The sequence below is a fragment of the Neophocaena asiaeorientalis genome, unplaced genomic scaffold, assembly GCF_003031525.2.
Source record: "Neophocaena asiaeorientalis asiaeorientalis breed wild unplaced genomic scaffold, Neophocaena_asiaeorientalis_V1.1 scaffold449, whole genome shotgun sequence".
Lineage (NCBI taxonomy): Eukaryota > Metazoa > Chordata > Mammalia > Artiodactyla > Phocoenidae > Neophocaena > Neophocaena asiaeorientalis.
Genome location: NW_020175027.1, coordinates 3,770,268 through 3,789,067, shown reverse-complemented (window position 1 = coordinate 3,789,067; position 18,800 = coordinate 3,770,268). Strand labels below are relative to the sequence as shown.

The following is an 18,800-nucleotide window of genomic DNA, read 5'->3' as shown; positions in this document are numbered from 1 at the left end:
CTAGACTACAAGGCCTCACCACCCTCTGCCCAGTCACAGGTTCCACGTACTCAGAGGCCAATTCTCTCCCTTGAAAGCCACCCACAGCCTTGGGACAACAGGCCTGGGAGCTCAACCATTTGAGAAAACACTAGCTCGCTCATGTTCAAATGCTGAACAGACGTATATTCTCACTGACTAACACCCAAGGTCTGCTTCATGTCTGACTACTGTTGTATCCCAACATCATTCCCGAGACACTCCATCTGCCCAATTCGGGTACCTGTTCTCTTCAATCATCTTCAGTATTTCTTCTGAGGTGACATTCCTGAAAGCTTCAGAAGGGCTCTGAAGAGCGTCATACTCCGCAGGGGAAAGAACTAGTTATAGGTCAAGAACAACGTGACCAAAATGGAAACATCCAACTAGCTAGATCATCTTATATCGGCCACATTTTACAGATGGGAAAATTTGAGGCTTAGAGAGGGGAAGATAACACAGTATGTCCGGGCAGAGCTTCAGACTCAGTTCTCCAGACTCCCAGCCCAGAGCTCATTGCCTGCCTGGGCTTTCTGCCTTCTCTTATCACAAAGCCACTGCAGGCACTTTCCATCTGACTAGAGCCACAAGTACGGAAACTCTACATTCCAACCCTTCTTTATACAATCAGTCTGTCCTAGACTTTGGGCACTGGCCAACTTAAAAGTCATATTTTGACTCTTCACGGAAGGTGACCCCCACAGGGCCGAACGGTGGGCATTCTGCATTTTGCTGAGGGATGGGTTTGAATCTCAAGGCCTGAGAGGCCTCTGCTGCAGCAGGTGCTTCAGCTAGTGAGGGAGCCTCGCTGACTTCCCAGCAATAGTGCTGGGGCAACTGCAAGAGTCTGGGGCGAGCTTCTATGAGTATCACAGGACCACTGACACCCTCAGAGAGCCTGGCCATGCCACTCCTGTGCGCATATCCGAACCTGGGAAATGAGGTGGCATTTCTCCCACAAGAAGGATACGGTCTTCAAATTTATACACGTCTTCAGGCTTGGCTGCATCAGCATGGCAGGGAGGGAGGTAGAAGGAGTCATCCTGCAAGTCATCGTGGATGGCGTCACTGACCAGGGCTTTTCAATGAAGGAAGAGTCAGTGTCAGTGTCACCCTGCTCGGCTTCAAGTTCCCCAACACTCTGCAACCCGTGCACTCAAGATCATCGTCGCCCAGAACCCCCTCATCTGAACTTCACATATTGTCAATGAAAAAGAAAAATCAAATTATAAAGCTAACTCTCACACAGGAATAACCATGTAAAAATTAAGTATGCACACAGACAAGAACAGAGAGGAAAACAGGAAAATTGTAATAGTTGGTCTTGTAGAATGATGGGAAAATGGGTGAATTACTTTTTTTTTTAATGTCCTTTAGTAGCTGAGAGTAAACTGAGCAAAAAAAATTGAAAAATTTACTTAGACATTAAAGTATATCTTTGACTAAATGGAGACATGTTTCTATGTTCCTGGATGGGAAAACATAATATTATAAAGATGCTGATTCTCCCCATATTAATCCCAATTGGATTTTGAGAGAACTTGACAAAATAATTCTTAAGATCACCTGGGAAAAAAAAGCATGCTACAGGACTTCCCTGGTGGTGCAGTGGTTAAGAATTCGCCTGCCAATGCAGGGGACACGGGTTCGAGCCGTGGTCTAGGAAGTTCCCACGTGCCGTGGAGCAACTAAGCCCGTGCGCCACAACTACTGAGCCTGCACACCCAAGAGCCCGTGCTCCGCAACGAGAAGCCACAGCAGTGAGAAGCCCGCTCACCGCAACGAAGATTAGCCCCTGATCACCACAACTAGAGAAAGCCCGCATGAAGCAACAAAGACCCAATGCAGCCATAAATAAATAAATAAATAAGCATGCTACAATAACCAGTACATTTGTGAAAAATAAGGATGGAGGATAAATTTGCCCTATCAGACAACAAACTGGAAGGTGAGGCTACTACAATCAAAAGGACCTGATGCTGCTACAAGAATAGCCAGTCAGAATGATGAGCGAGAACACAATTAAGAATGTGGTACAATGATACAGATGATTTTTTAAATCATTTTTTACAAAAGGAAAAGGATGGATTTGGGGACAACTGGCTAATCATTTGGAAAATATAAAATTAGGTTTGTACCATAGACAAAAAAAAAATCATTAAATTGTAAATGTAAAAAGTTAAACTGTGAAAGTACTGAAAGACAACATAGGAAAATATATAATCATCGGGTATGAAAAGATTTTCTAAAACTTACTAAAATTCTATTTTAATAGAAAAACTGCTCTCATATATATATATATATATATAAAACTTTCTCTTATGTTCTTATAATGCATTTGAACAACAAACACATTACACATTTTAAATAATACAATTTAATACTCAAGCTGCTGAAGAATTTAGGAAAAGAAAAAGATCCAGTGACCTCAAAGTGTCTCTAGAGGCTAGTTCATCATCATCACATCAGCCTTTTTGACGAAAACCTCCCTGTAACTCAGAGACTTGAGGCCGTCTCCCTCCTCTGTGCCCTGCAGGCTGTAGCCCTGGCACCAAGGACACAGAGGGCACATAATCGTTCCCATGGCTGTCTCTTCTACTCGACTGTGAGCTCACCGAGAGCAGGCCATGTCAGATGTTTCTTATGATTTCCAGAATCTGTTCCTAAGAAGGCCCTCAGGGAGAAGCAGGAAGGAATCCAGCCCTAACTCCCATCATTTCTATCTGTGGGGCAGGTGAAAGATCTCAAGAGAAGGGAAAGCTGTTTCTACCAGCAGCCTCTTACCCCAAGTTCCAGCTGCTTACCAGTCACACCCTTTGTATCAATTATACTCTCTGCAGCTTTAGCCGCTGCACTATTCAAAGATTCACTGCCAACTTTGTTCATTCTCCTGGAGTTCAGAGCCCGCTTCTGTTTGGTGGTACCAAAGGCTTCAATGCAAGAATCCATCTGTGCAAAAGACAAATTTGGTCACTGGGAACGGGCTGAGCACTGCTACTCCTAGCTGTGTCACTACGGGTAAACAGCCTCTCTGAGCCATTAATACCACTTCTGTAAATTGGGCTGACTCATACCTAACTACCTCATAGGCTTGTTTTAAGAACCAAAAGATATTAAGAGATTTGAAGTACTTGCTTTATAAACTGTAATGAGCTATTTATAAATCAACAGTGTTTTCACCTGTAAAAAAGACTACAATTAGGGTTGGTAAATCTGGGGCACACAGCTTACCGGTTTTCTAATCCTACACGGAAAACAGACATTACTAACAGATCGCTCACTCTCCCTCTGAGCCTGAAGACAGCTTCACTCCCTTCCAAGCAGCACTGGAGATTCAATCAGTTTCCCATCCTGGGGTGAGATGAGCTTTGTAGGAAGCTTCTACATTGAAAATCCTAAAGTTTACTTTGTCTTGATATGAAGTTTCCAGGCTTCCAATATTTTCTGAAACTTGGATTAAATCCTGAAAATAAGTGTTATGCTACAGCCCAGAGAACCAGTTCCAGACACTGGCACAGAGCTGTGTATACCTGCCCCAGAGAGGAGGTCTGCAGTCTGTGAGGCCAAGGAGGCCTGTGCAGGTAGGAATTGTCCAGAGAACCACAGACTGAATAAGCTGAGAGCAGCTAGGGAGACCCCTGTGTTCAACCAGTTCATTTTACTGATGGAGAAACCCAAGGCCTGGAAGGAACTCACTTTAGGTCTCACATCTTAGTTCTGTTATACTTACCTTTTCTCTAAAAGATTTGGTGTGACTCTCTAGTGTCGATTCACTCTGAACTGATTCATCTACAAAACACAAAACAAAAACAAAGAAAAACAAGCAAACTGTAAGGCCTACAGACCATAATAGTGTTTAATATTTGTTTAACAGTTAATCTAAGAAAAACAGATTTCTTTAGTACAGGACTTTCCAGAGCTTAACATGTGTATACTGTGAACATTTAATATGAAGCTTCAGCATACAGTTAGAGGATTTGGAGAATAAATTAGAGTCAAGTGAAGGGGTCATCGGATCCAAGCCCTTCATTTCACAAATAAGGAAACATGAGGCCTCCAGGTGAAATGACTTGCCCCAGGCAATGCAGAGATGGGATTAGAAAAAAAGTCCTCTGCTCCTCCCAGTATACAGTTCTGCCCTCCTTGTAAAAGACCTAAGGAGGAGGGATAAAGAGGGGGACCTGGAGCTCACCTCCCCCGACAAATACATCAAAAATACATCTACATGTGGAAAAATTCTCACAGAAAACTAACTGGAAACCGGCAGAAGAATTCCTATACAACCAAAGTGCACTGATGTGTATAAAATGGATGACTAATAAGAACCTGCTGTATAAAAAATAAGTTAAATTAAAAAAAAAAAAAAGAAAGATTTCCACGTAACCAGGTAGTAGGGTTGGGACCACCCCCCGCCCCGCCCTGAGAGGTATTTGAAAGGAAGAGAAGGTCTGCATGGGCTCACTCCACACCACAGCTTGGTGCAGGATCTGGGCCAACCAGCCCCTGGAAGAAGACTGGGTCTAGCAGCTGGGGAGCAGCCCCTGCCCCTGACAGGGAGGTGACAGCCATGGGGCAGAAAGGAAGGACCACCTCACACCCTCCTTGGGCTTTAGACCCCCAACACCAATCACACCCCATATCAAGGTAATAGCGGCCACCACACCCTGAGGACATTTCATTGTGTATGTATGTAAAATTGTTCATTAATTTCTTAAACACATTTTTGTTTTTATAGGTAAAAAAGTTGTAAATATTGGTTTATTCTAGCCATTATACATATATACACAATGGAATACTACCCAGCCATAAAAAAAAAAGAATGAAATTTTGCCATTTGAAACAAAATGGATGGACCTGGAGGGCACTACGCATAGTGAAGTCAGAGAAAGACAAATACTGTATGCTATCATTTATATGTGGAATCTAGAAAATAAAACAAACTAGTGAATATTACAAAAAAGAGCAGATTCACAGAAAGAGCAAACTAGTGGTTACCAGTGAGGAGAAAGAGAAAGGAGGAGGGGCAATATAAAGGTAGGAGAGTAAGAGGTACAAATTATTATGGATAAAATAAGCTACAAGGATATACTGTATAACACAGAGAATACAGCCAATATTTTATAATAACTGTAAATGGAAAATAACCTTTAAAAACTGTATAAAAATAATTTAATTAGAAAACATTTTTTTTTTAAATACCAATGAATGTATATACAAAACAGAAACAGACTCACAGGGCTTCCCTGGTGGCTCAGTGGTTAAGAATCTGCCTGCCAGTGCAGGGGACACAGGTTCGAGCCCTGATCCGGGAAGATCCCACATGCCACAGAGCAACTAAGCCCATGCGCCACAACTACTGAGCCTGTGCGCCACAACTACTGAGCCCGTGTGCCACAACTACTGAAGCCTGCACGCCTAGAGCCCATGCTCCGCAACAAGAGTAGCCCCCGCTCACCGCAACTAGAGAAAGTTCACGTGCAGCAACAAAGACCCAATGCAGCCAAAAATAAATTTAAATAAATTAAAAAAAAACAAAACAGACTCACAGACATAGAAAACAAACTTACGGTTACTAAGGGTGTGGGGGAGGTACAAATAAGGAGTATGGAAGTAACATACAAACTACTATACATAAAATAGATAAGCAACAAGTATGTACTGAATAGTACAGGGCATTGTACCCAATAGCTTGTAATAAGCTATAATGGAATATAATCTGCCGAAAAAAAAAAATATATATATCATATGCCATACACCTGAAACAAAATACTATAAATCAACTATACTTCAATTTTTTAAAAAAGTTAAAAAAATTTTTCTTTCAAGACCTAAAAGCAAGGCATAAACATGAGGTATGTATTATTTACATGAAGCTCTGTAATCTCCCACAGAGTATTCATGTAAGGGGCAATATAATCTAGTGGACAGAAGCACAAGCTCTGGAGTGACGGTGCCGCATTTAAATTCCAGGTCTCTCATATACGCCAGCAGTACGATCCTGCCATTTAGCCTCTGGGCCAGGTTCATCATTGATTAAACAAAAGGAATACAATACCTACCCCACAGGGTTGTTATGTGAAGTAAATGATGTAGTGCATTCAAAGTGCTTAGAACAGCGCCCAGAGCATAGTAAGGACCCAATAAATGCTGTGCGTATTTCTGATATATGCTGGTTAGAATTAACCAATATTTAAATTTTTTACTTGTAAAAACAAAAACGTGTTTAATCAACAAATTAATGAACAATTTTCTTTGCCTCCTCAGAAGACAGAAGAGCATTTGGAGGATAACTTATATGCAGTTATATTTGTTTGCAAAGCAGGGAATTCTTAACCTACAGACTATGGACCCCTAGGAAATTCACAGCTGGGCTTTGGGATGCAAGAGCCCTTTAAAATTATATGCAAAATCTCATATTTTTGGTAAATTACATGTTTCTAGGAGGTAGGTCCAGGTCCTTATGAGATTCTCAAAAGGGCTGAGACCACTGCTTTGAGAGAGTGAAGTTATTAGAACTAATGCCTCTGGAGGTATCGAGCAGATTCACAATGATCCTAGTGATCCTTATCTAACTCCCTCCCCTACCATGGTTCTCAGTATTTAAGATTTAGGAACAGGAGCCCCTTGAGTTTGACCCTCTTATCTATCATTTTGGAAGACCTCACTCTAGCCCTGAACATTCTAAAATGCCAAAGTGGAGAATTACTGTAACTTCTCCCAGTGGATTAGAGAGAAAATGGATCTCTTCCCAAATTAGAAAGTGTAGAGACTTTGCATCGACCTGGAAGTTACTGTCCAACCTATAAGCAACTTCTATCATCTACCAGAGATTCTAAAACCTCTACTCCAGGGCTTCCCTGGTGGCACAGTGGTTAAGAATCCGCCTGCCAATGCAGGGGACACGGGTTCGAGCCCTGGTCCGGGAAGATCCCACATGCTGCAGAGCAACATGTGCCACATGTGCCACAGCCCGTGTGCCACAACTACTGAACCCACATGCCACCACTACTGAAGCCCGTGCTCCGCAACGAGAAGCCACCGCAATGAGAAGCCTGCACACCTCAACAAAGAGTAGCCCCCACTCGCCGCAACTAGAGAAAGCCTGCACGCAGCAACGAAGACCAAACACAGCCAAAAATAAATTAATCAAAAAAACTTTTTAAACCTCTACCCCAACTAGAACAATTAAAAATTAAGAAAGGCCCTCGATGGAAAAGAATATCATGTATGCCCTCCAATACTCTGCTCAGATCAGTGCTCAACTTGCTTTAACTAAGATTAGTTTCCTGATCTTAAGTCTGTAAACACTGTAGGGACAGGATCTGTGTCTGTTTTGCTATATTCACAGCCCCTAACTTGTGCCTGGAGCATAGTAGGTCATCAATAAATATTTGCTGAGTAAAAGCACTTTTAAAACTTTTTCAAATGGGAAAAAAAAACCTTGAAAAACTAGCTACAAAATGTATTTTACAAATCAAAAAGTCAAACCGACTCATCCAGGAAACCTAAAATATTCAGCATTTCTTTGAGCCTTCATGACTAAGACCTACCGGAAAACAGTGGCTGCATATTGAACAATTCAGCATCATATACTTCCATTTGGCCAGAGGTCTTGTTCAAAATTCCCACAAAGTGCCTGAATAAAAAAGGAATAATACCAGTGACAATGGATTATTCAAAAGATATTGTTTATACAACCTCCTTTTTTCCGCTTAGAAGTTCTCAACCTTCTTTCGGCCGCAATGCACCTGAGGAAGACATCACTTGCTCGTGAGTAACAATAATCCCCTACAGCAGTAATTCTCTGCATGGGGAGGGAAAGGAGGAAAGGGCTCATGAAGAGGCTCTGGGGGCAGTGGGGGAAGCCACCAGGTGATTCTTGTAGCTGATCACATTTGGGCTCACTGCTGTAGTGGGAAACCCTCCTGGAATATAAGAATCTAGAATTAAACACTAGAATTTACTGCACGTATAAATTCTATGGAGGCAAAGACAAGTAAAACCTTGGTAATTATGAGAAGACCAGTTTAAACTAGAAAATCTTTGTAAAGGGATGATAAAAGTTAAAAGTTTCAAGCATATACACACTAATCTGACTTCTATCAGGGTGGTTCGGGGGGACCCTGAAAGGGGCTTGTGATTCACTGATGGCTACCTTCACAAGGACACTGCATTATGCCAACCCCTGACACTTAAGACTGTTCAGGCTAGACAATCTTCACTGTACCGAGGAGCAGACTGGGGGTCTACTGGCAGAGTTGCCCCAAGTCAGTAATCTTTCCAGAGCTAGGCAAAATTCTGGAGCCTCAGACACTACCAAATCCTTTTCTTGTAGTTAGTCCCAAGGCAGACTTCTGGTAAACTCTGGCCTATTGATCACACATTCCAAATTAGTGGAGACAGCTGCCTTTCGGGAACAAGATAGATATAAGCAAAGAATATTGCAAGTTAATGATGTGGTCAGAAATAATGAAGGTGGTCAAAAGGTACAAACTTCCAGTTATAAAATAAGTCCTAGAGATGTAATGTACAGCATGGTGACTATAGAAAATAATGCTGTAGCGTATATTTGAAAGTTAAGAGAGTAAGTCTTAAAAGTTCTCATCACAAGAAAAAAATTTTATAACTATGTGTGGATGTTAACTAGGCACTGTAGTGGCCATTTTACAGTATATACATACATTGAATATTATGTTATACACCTGAAACTAATATGTCAATTATATCTCAATTAAAAAAATTGGGGGGACTTCCCTGGTGGCACAGTGGTTAAGAATCTGCCTGCCAATGGGGAACACGGGTTCGATCCCTGGTCCAGGAAGATCCCACATGATGCGGAGCAACTAAGCCCCTGTGCCACAACTACTGAGCCTGCGCTCTAGAGCCTGCAAGCCACAACTACTGAGCCTGTGTGCCATAACTACTGAAGCCTGCATGCCTAGAGCCCGTGCTCTGCAACAAGAAAAGCCACCGCAATGAGAAGTCCTCACACCACAATGAAGAGCAGTCCCCGCTCACCGCAACTAGAGAAAGCTCGTGTGCAGCAACAAAGACCCAACGCAGCCAAAAATAAATTTACAAAAAAAATTTTTTTAAGACTACAAATGAATGAGGTTTTCAGGAAATTAAACAAATGTAAGTCCCTTTTCAATTTCAGGAATGTCTACATGCTGGTGTGAGGGCCCCGGGGTCTGGGAACACAGGAACTTGGTAAATCTCTCTAGATTTCCCCCACTGACCCTAAAATAAAGACAGCGAAGAGCAGTGCCAGGGCCACCCCCCAACCACTTCCCACAATCCCTTTCCCCTGTTCCTACCTGCAGAGAGTGTTGCATTTCAGGGCTCCAGTCCCAAAATTGTTTCCCACATAGTAAAGTCTGTCTGTTTCAGCTGCCTAAAATGTAGAGGGGGGAGAAGCTCCATTACAACCAATGTTGAAAGATAGTAAATATCTTGACTCCCTTTTCCACGTTTGTAGAAGCTTTAGAATCCAAACCACAGGTGGATCAGAACGAGAGAGCCTCTTTGAGATGATCCAGCTCCCTATCTCTAAGTGAATCTGGGGTATCCCTGGGGGAAAGGCAAGAGGACTTTTGAAAAGTCCCAGGTAGTGCTTGCTTCTAGCTGGTCTGAGAAGTTCTTGGGGGAGCTGTACCACAGGACTTGGAAGATGGGCCCAGGGCTCTCAGCACTTAGAGGCATGCAACAAAATGATTCTGCAGGCAACCCCAAAGTCCAAGCCCTTCTTGAACCTCTTTGCTCTCCTCTATCCTGACTGCTCCTTATATGCTCTCAGGACCATGGAAATGGTTAATTCACTCCTCAATCAGAGCCAAGCTTTCCTGCTTCCCCATGTTTGTCCTGGCTATCCTCTTCACCTGGAGTACTAACTTCAGCTGTTAAACCCTCCTCCATCCTTCAGGGTTCAGCTCCCATGCACCCTCCCCCAGGAAGACATTCTAGCAAGCAGAGACTTCACTGACTGAACCCACTCTGCCCTGCTCTGTACTCTCTCTCCCAGGGACCCTGAGCTTTATCTATTTCTGTATGAGTGTCCCTCACATCCAGTTCTCACCTCTCTAGAGCAGTGGTTCTCAACCCAGGGAATTACTCTGGGGATATCTAGGCATGTCTGACATTCTGTTTGCCACAACTGGGAGGTGCTCCTGGTAGCTAATGGGTAGAGGCCCGGAAAGCTGCTAAATACCCAGTGCTGCACAGGAGAGCCTCCACATCAAAGAATTATCTGGGTCAAAATGTCAATAGTGCTGAGACTGGGAAACGCTGCTCTGGAGTATGAGCTCCCTCAGAGTGGGGCCAGCTCTCACTTAGGTCTTTCCCTAGCAGCTTTCAGCCCAGGGCCACAGTGGGGCTCAATAAATGCTTGTTGAATGAACAAATGAATAAAAGGCCAGCGCTTCACCACAAGTGTGAAACTCAGTGGAACCTGTCCCCACACCCCAGCCTGCTGGGGCTCAAAGTTCTTCAAAGGCTCACTTGCTATCCCCCCTTTTCTCCACTCACTCCCTCCTACCTCCACCCACACCCAGGAGGCCTCCTGAGGCCTGAAGAGTGGAGGTGACTGGCCACGGCAGCACTTACCAGGATCCGCTGACTCCTCTTCCTGGGGTTTGTGGAATCATTGCTCTTGTACAAGGTAAAACGCATGTTGCCTGGATTCTGTAGCTTCCCATTGGAGAACTGGACTGTAAGATTGCAGCCCAAGAATGAGATGAGAGCACAAGAGTATGGTGGGGAGGAAATAGATTGTCAACGGGAGGGAGTGACTGGAGGAATGGGTATGGCAAGGAGCCCCAGGTCCTGACCCAAAGGGGGACTGAAGGAGGTCCAGGTCCAGGTGGGAAGAGGGGCTGGGGAAGGGCTCTGACAGGAGGGAATAACTAGGGGAATGGAGCTGACTGAGGAGACCTAGGCCAAATCTAGAAAGACAGAGGGAATCCCTGGCCAGCAGAGAGAAGGAAATAGAGCAGGTGTGAGACCTGGTGGGTGAGCAGATGACGGGCTCCTGGGTAATACAGTCCTGGAGAGGGGGTAACTGGGATTTCCTCATCCAGGTGGGAGGTGGTACCAGAAAGATGGTGCAATGACAGAGGAGCCCTGGCCGAACCCCAAGTAGTGTCGGAGACTATAAGGGATCTTGGCCCAGCTGGGAACGGGCACCCGACGGATGTGGTAAGTGGAGGGCTGTAGCGGTACCGAGACGGAAGGGGAGGAAGTTATGGGGAACTCTGCTCCAGCTTCGCAGTCTTTACCCAGTAGAGCTCTCTGGCTCTCGTCGGGCTCTCCACAGTACAGCCACCTCGCACTCGGCAACACCTCCGCCGCCATCTCGCCTCTCCAGACGCCAAACCCAGGATCTAAAACAGCCGTGGCCAGTAGCACGTTTAAGCACACGCAGAGGCAACGCTCCGGGCCGGAAAAGGCAGGGCCTCGCCGGGCACCGCCCTGCACGCTCAGAGACGCGTGGCTCCGCCCCCAGCAGGCACCGCCCCGCTCTTTCCCTGAGCTCTGAGAAGCGCCATCCCCGCCCACCCTTCGCCCCGCCCCTCCGCGCGGAGAGGCGTGGTCTCCATCCTCACCCTGTCCTGCTCCCTCCTCCGCCGGCCTCTCCAAGGCGCAGCATCTGATTGGCCCAGCACTCGGCCTGCGCATTTCAGGCTGTGTACCTCTAGGTTGAGCAGCGCACGCAAGTCTTGACTAAATGTTGTGTGGGGTTTCTTCCTCAGCCCTGTCTAGGTAGGGTTATGGTCTGTCTCTACTACGGTGTAAATATGTCTTACTAAGATCTGAAAGTCCGAGTTCAAATTTAGAATTCTCTGATAGGCAATCCTTGAGCTCCAGCTAAATGTGGCGACTCGCGGAGAACAGCAATTCTCCAGGACCTCCTTCCACACACCTGGACATCAGTCCTTAAGCCCCAAAACTTGGTCCACAATCCTGTAAACAGCGCCATGATCAGTTCTCGGGTCTAGACGTGCATACTGTGGCTCAATCAACCCACCAAGGATGGACCAGAGGGAGAGGCCCAGCAGGCTCAAGGATTCTGGGGTGAACTAGAAGGGAAACCTAATCTGATGGGCATGTCCCTTCATCCCTGTGGATTCAACCCTCCCTACTGCATGGGGAGTTATTAGAACAAAAGGAGGGCCTTTGAGCCTGGACCCAAGCCAGGGCCCCTTTTGCCCAGTCAAAGACAAATGCTGTTGAAGGGAAAGAACCGTGTTGACTTATCTCTTCTCCAAATTGCCTTCTTTCGAGACTCATCCTCTCCCCCCACACATACCTCCAACACAATCCGAATAACCTTAACACCTGAGCTCCCCTTTGCCTGAGCACATCACTCTTTTCTAATTACTCAATCTCAAACTTACAAAAACATTGCAAGTACAGTGCAAAGAACTTTTTTTGCCCTGAACTTTTTTGAATGAGTTACCAACCTCATGCCCCATCACCCCTGAAGATCATGTATAATATTTTCTACAGACAGGAACATCCCTAAATAGCTACAATACAGCCATCAAAATCAGGAAATTAACATTGCTGCATTACTACCATGTAATCATCATGCCCCACTTAAGTTCACCGACTGTCCCAGTAATGTTTTTATAGCAAAAGATCTTGTCCAGAATCACGTTGCATTTAGCTGTCATAGCTCTATAGTCTCCTTCAACCCAGAACAGTCCTTCACTGACTTTGAATTTTAAATTTTAAAGTTTATAGGCCAGTTATTTTGTAGAATGTCCCTCAATCTGGGTTTATCTAATGTTTTCAAGTGATTAGTCTCAGTTTATGCATCTTTGGCAGGAATATTACAGATATGACACTGTTCTCATTGTATCATGTCAGGTGGTAGACAATTTCGATTTGTCCCATTACTGGCTATAGTAACTTTGATCACTTTATTAAAGTGCTATTAACCAGGCTTCTCCACTGTAAAGTTTATTCTTTTCTCTTTGTAATTAATAAGTATTTTGTGGGCAGGTACATATAGACTTAGAAAGTATCCTGTTCGTCACGCTTCCTACTTATTTATTTATATCAGTATGGACTTGTGGATTCCTATTTTACTCAATAGAATAGAATCTGCTACTATCATCATTTAGTTTTAAGTTCAAAATTTCCCAGATTGGGCCAGTGGGAACCCGATAAGCTGGTTTCTGTGTGCTTTTAACATTTTCATATCATTTTTTTGAACATCTTTGCTTTCTGGCACAAGATATTTCAGTTGACCCTGTACTTTCCCTGCCTCAGCCCTGAAATCACCCATTTCTCCAAGTTCTGGTTTCTTTTGGTAGGGAATGGTATTTAGAGACCAAGATCTACGTGTTAGGTATGGTCTGCTTTTGGGATGTCACTCCTCCCAGGCCTGAATTAACCGAATTAGGGAATATATGTAGACACAATTTTACAACTAAAAGTGATTTATTTCTAAATCTGTATATATTGGAAACCATAAGTTCAACTCTAATTCCAGTCCATCACCATAAGGTTCATTCTGGTTTCCTTCCCCCCCCCCCATATTTATAACTTCTTTCTCTGACAGTGGGAAACCTGGTTCCAATTAGCCTTAATATATTTACTTATTTGATCAGTTCCCCTGTAAGTAACACACCTCTCATCACCATCACCTGACATGAAGGCTCTTCTTATCCCATTCAGCCTCCCACCTTGAACCAAGCCCAAGCCCCTACATGGATGCTGTATTAGTTAGGGTTCTCCAGAGAAACAGAACGAGAGAGAGAGAGAGATACAGAGAGAGAGAGAGATACAGAGAGAGATACAGAGAGAGAGATACAGAGAGATATACAGAGAGAGGGAGATACAGAGAGAGACTGATTGATTATTATGAGGAATTGGCTCACAGGATTATGGAGGCCGAAAGTTTCTACAGTCTGCCATCTGTAAACTGGCAGGAAAGCTGGTGGTGTACTCTGAAGGCCTGAGAACCAGGGATGCTGACAGTGTAACTCCAAGACCTGAGGGCCAGAGAAGATGAGATGTCCCAGCTCACAGATGAGGAAAGAAAAACATGGGCAAATTCCTTTTCCCTCCACCTTTTGTTCTATTAAGGCCCTCAACAGATTGGATGATGCCCACCCACTTTGGAGAGGGCAATCTACTGAGTCCACTGATTAAAATGCTAATCTTATCTGGAAACACCCTCACAGACACACCCAGAAATAATATTTAATCTGGGCACCCTGGAAGCCCATCAAGTTGACACATAAAGTTAACCATCCCAGATGCCCTCCTTACTCTGATCAGGCTCTGACAACCCTCACAAGGTTGCCCCCTGCCCAGATGCCTGTCTCACCTAGCTTAGGCTCAGACACTGTATCAGGCCACCCTTTCCACATGGATAAACTTCCCATCCTGCTTGGACTCCAGTACTCTTGATCTAGGCCACAGCAGGCTCCCCTTCCCCTCTGAGTGGAAGACTACCCACCAAATGGCTTTCAGATTGAATTGCTCAGGAAGGGAAAAGGAAGAAGGAAAAAAAAATCTTAATTGTCTAACTATTTGCCTGTCTCCCCCATTGGAGACAGACTCATTTGGGGTTAAACAATAAACAGATTTGTTTGTTTTGTTCACTGCCATATCTTCAGCTCCTGGAGCAGTGCCTGGCACATAGTAGACCCTCAATAAATGTTGAATGAATGAGTGACAAGGCAAGGAATGAGTCTGAATCATCACAAATCCTAGGAGCCTAGCATAGGGACTGGAGCTCAAAGACACTAAAGTTGCTTAAATTTAACTAGCATTGAGTTTACAAATAGCAGATTCTCCGTAAACATTGGTTGGTTGAATGAAAACATGAACAGTTAAATCAAAGTTAACAAGTGACAAGTGACTTCCTTGGTGGTCCAGTGGGTAAGACTCTGCACTCCCAGTGGGGGGGGGGGGGGGGGGCCCAGGTTCGATCCCTGGTGGCTGAACTAGATCCCGCATGCATGCTGCAACTAAGACCCAGCACAGACTAAAAAAATAATTAAAAAAAATATTTTTTAGGGCTTCCCTGGTGGCGCAGTGGTTGAGAGTCCGCCTGCTGATGCAGGGGACGCGGGTTCGTGCCCCGGTCCGGGAAGATCCCACATGCTGCGGAGCAGCTGGGCCCATGAGCCATGGCCGCTGAGCCTGCGCGTCTGGAGCCTGTGCTCTGCAACGGGAGAGGCCACAACAGTGAGAGGCCCGCGTACCGCAAAAAAAAAAAATTTAAAAAAGCTAACGAGTGACAAAGAAGACAGAAGTGGATACAAAGAATCAATTATAGTTCTTGAGAGCAGTGCCCTGGCCCCTCCTGATATATGGACATATTATATGTCCCTTGCTACTCAAAGTGTATGATCTTTGGGCCAAGAGCATCAACATCACCTGGGAACTCGTTAGCACTGCAGAATATCCTGCCCTATCAAATCTTCTGAATCAGAATCTGCACTTTAACAAGATCCCTAGATAACTAATGCACCCTTCAAGTTTGTGGAGCACTGCTGTACAAGAACGTTTCCCTTTTAAGGCACATCTTTACCAGTCAAAGTCTGTGAAAGCCCTCAGAATTTGCCGCTGTACAGCTGAGTGGAAGAGTGAAAACTATGACACATGGTTTGAGAGCAAAGGCTCCCAGAATTACCACAGGCAAGAATTCAAAGTGACAGACGTTCTGTCGGGAGAAGGAAAGTATTAATGGCAAGGTGATTGGGAAGGGGACTGTAGTATACCCCTATACTGTTTAACGATTTAACAATGATTCTAAATACACAGATACCATATACATATACATACATGCATACATAACTGTGATGGGGCAAGATGGAGGGAGCCCTACTTAGGCAGTGACCAAAATGACAAAAGCTATAGTGACCTCTTCTAAATTAGAGTCAGGGGTAATCACAGGCAGGATTTACCACAAAATTTTTGTTTATAAATTTAGTTTGGAAATTTGGAGACTTCTGGAATTCTCTCTTGGCATTATTTTTCAGAGGAGGAAAATGATTTTTTGAAAGTAAGGAACTGGAGGGTTCGGGTGGGGTCAGGCAGAGTCCTCCTTTCCTGGGGTAATATCTCCATCTGCTGGCGTCTCCGGATATCACTAGCAAAGACGTGAAGGCAGGTCAGGTCATTTGCTGTAACTCACATAGAGCTTTCAAAACTGTATCTTCTGCCTCTCTGCCTCTCTTTTTTATTCCTTTGTCTCTTTTTCTGTGTTTGTCTCCCTCTCCTGTTCTTCCCTCTCTTCCCTTTCCTCTTCCTTTATATTCCTGATGCAGACGCTGCTTGCATACCTATAGACATGGATGACTTATTCCTTATAAAGCAGACTTTTCACCTTGGACAGATTTTTCCTTACACAAAGCTGAATCTGCCTTTTGTAGCTTCCCCTGTAGTTCCAGTTCTGCTCTCTAGGACCACACAGAGCATGACCAACTCCTCTGCCCTGAATCCTTCAAAAGCCTGAATACTCTGATCATGCTTTCCACTTATCTGCTCCTCTCCTTCTCAGCAACTCCCCCCAGCCCCTTGGCTATTTCCCACACCAAAGTTTCTAGGTCTCTCCTCATCCTGGTTACCACTGCTGGACACACACCAATATCTCTGTATCCTTCTCACACTGTGGGACCCCACACAGATCAATACATTAGCTCTGGACTGGGTAACACAGAACAGAAAGGATCCATCACCTCCCTTGTGCTACTAACCATGCCTCTCCTGATGAAACCAATAAGTGCTTTTATTCTAAACATCTATACTGTTTGGTTAACTTATTTAGGGTTAACAATAAACAAAAATTCTTGACTTCGCTTCTGCTAAGTCACACCATCCCTGCAATTTTTTAAAAACAAAGATTCAGACCTTAAATGAAGGCCTGTTAAATTTGTGTTAGATTCAGCCTGTTCAGATATTTTAATTTTCCCCAATAACACTTATGAATTTTTAAAAATTATCAAACCAATACATATTTGATGTCCAATATTGAGGAAAACATAGAAAAATATAAAGAATGCAATTATACTGACCCACGGTCCCTTCCCCACCTGAAGGCAAACATTGTTAACATGGTTTTATTATTTTCTACATTTTCTCTGCACATATGTATATTTATATAACTGGTATAATATTGTATTCAATTTTGTACCCTTTTAGAAATTTAACATTATCTTGTAAGCATTTTCTCAAATCTCACATGATAGTACATTGAATGTTGTCACAGAGTTTATGTATCCAATCCTGTAGTAGAACACTTAAGCTGTTTCCAATTTTTTCACTGTTATGTGGAATATTTCAGTGAATTTTTAAAGCATAAAACTGCTTTTCTGGATGGATTCCTTTGGATAGAGTCCTAAGACTTGCATTAATGAATCAAAGAGCATGAACATTTAAAAAAAGATTCTTAACACACCCTGCCAAATTTTTCTCCAGAATATTTTCAGATCTTTTACAAATCCTGATTCTAACGCTATCCAAGGCACTTTGGAAGATATAAGAATGAAAATACACTATCCTTGCCCTCAGGAATTAACTTCCTAGGAGGAACACAAAAATGGAAAAAAGCACGCTCGAGGGTAGATACTGTTAAGTCTCTACAACTTCTCTTTTCAGTTCTGTCAGTTTTATTGCCTTTATTTGTTTTGAACCTTTGTTATTAGGATGGTGGTCATTCAGGCTTGTCCTCTCTTCTTGATGGATTAACACTTTTATCATTAGAATTCTCCTCTATCTCTTATAATAGACCTTGTCCTGAAGTCCACTTTAGCTGATATTAGTAATACTTCACTGTATGACTATAACCACATTTTACTTATCCACTCATCCATTGACAGACATGTGGGCCGCTGTCATGTTTTAGATATTATGAACAATGCTGCTATGAACATGGGTGTACAAATATCTCTTTGAGATGCCGCTTTCAAGGATTTTTGGTATATATCCAGATGTAGACTTGCTGGATCATATGGTAATTCCATTTTTAATTTTTTGAGGAACCGCCTTACTTTTTTCCATAGCAGCTGTACAATGTTAAGCCTTACTTTTTTCCATAGCAGCTGTACAATGTTAAATTACTACCAACAGTGCACAAGGGTTCCAATTTCTCCACATTCTTGCCAACACTTGTTATTTTTAATTTTTTGATCGTAGCCATCCTAATGGGTATGAGGTGGTGTTTCGTAGTTTTGATTTGCATTTCCCTAATGATCAGAGATGTTGAGCATCTTTTCATGTGCTTATTGGCCATTTGTATATCTTCATTGGAGGGATATACATTCAACTTCTTTGCCCATTTTTGAGTTATGTCTTTTGGTTTTTTTGGTTGTTGAATTTTACTTCTCTATATATTTTGGATATTAATCCTTTAATCAGATATATGATTTGCAAATATTTTCTCCCATTCTATGGGCTGCCTTTTTACTCAGTTGATTTTGTCTTTTGATGCACAATACTTTAAATTTTTCATGAAAGTCCAGTTTGACTATTTTTTCTTTTCCTATCTCTGCCTTTGGTGACATAGCCAAGAAATTATTGCCAAATCCACTGTCATGAAGCTTTTATCCTATGTTTTCTTCTAAGAGTTTTATAGTTTTGGGTCTCACATTCAGGTCTTTGATCCATTTTGAGTTAACTTTTGTATGTGGTGTTAAGTAAGGGTCCAATTTCATTATTTTACTTGTGGATATTCAGTTTTCCCAGCACCACTTGTTGAATAGACTGAACTTTCCCCATTAAATGGTCTTGGCATCCTTTTCAAAAATCATTTGACCATATGCATA

The 18,800-nt window shown here is 43.3% G+C and overlaps 1 protein-coding gene across 1 annotated transcript in view; it reads right to left on the bottom strand.

The window, feature by feature from the left end:
• Window positions 1-11,455, bottom strand: part of LOC112411732 (DNA-directed RNA polymerase I subunit RPA49-like) — a gene marked incomplete at its 3' end in the record, with an annotated part of 12,943 nt that extends 1,488 nt beyond the window's left edge. Inside the window, exons 1-8 of the mRNA XM_024763018.1 lie at window positions 11,292-11,455; window positions 10,621-10,724; window positions 9,336-9,412; window positions 7,569-7,654; window positions 3,749-3,807; window positions 2,823-2,967; window positions 989-1,096; window positions 263-359 (exon numbers count right to left, since the gene is read on the bottom strand). Of these exons, the coding sequence (XP_024618786.1) occupies window positions 263-359; window positions 989-1,096; window positions 2,823-2,967; window positions 3,749-3,807; window positions 7,569-7,654; window positions 9,336-9,412; window positions 10,621-10,724; window positions 11,292-11,367 (752 nt within the window). The remainder of the gene's footprint in view (window positions 1-262; window positions 360-988; window positions 1,097-2,822; window positions 2,968-3,748; window positions 3,808-7,568; window positions 7,655-9,335; window positions 9,413-10,620; window positions 10,725-11,291) is intronic.
• Between the last annotated feature and the right edge of the window lie 7,345 nt (window positions 11,456-18,800).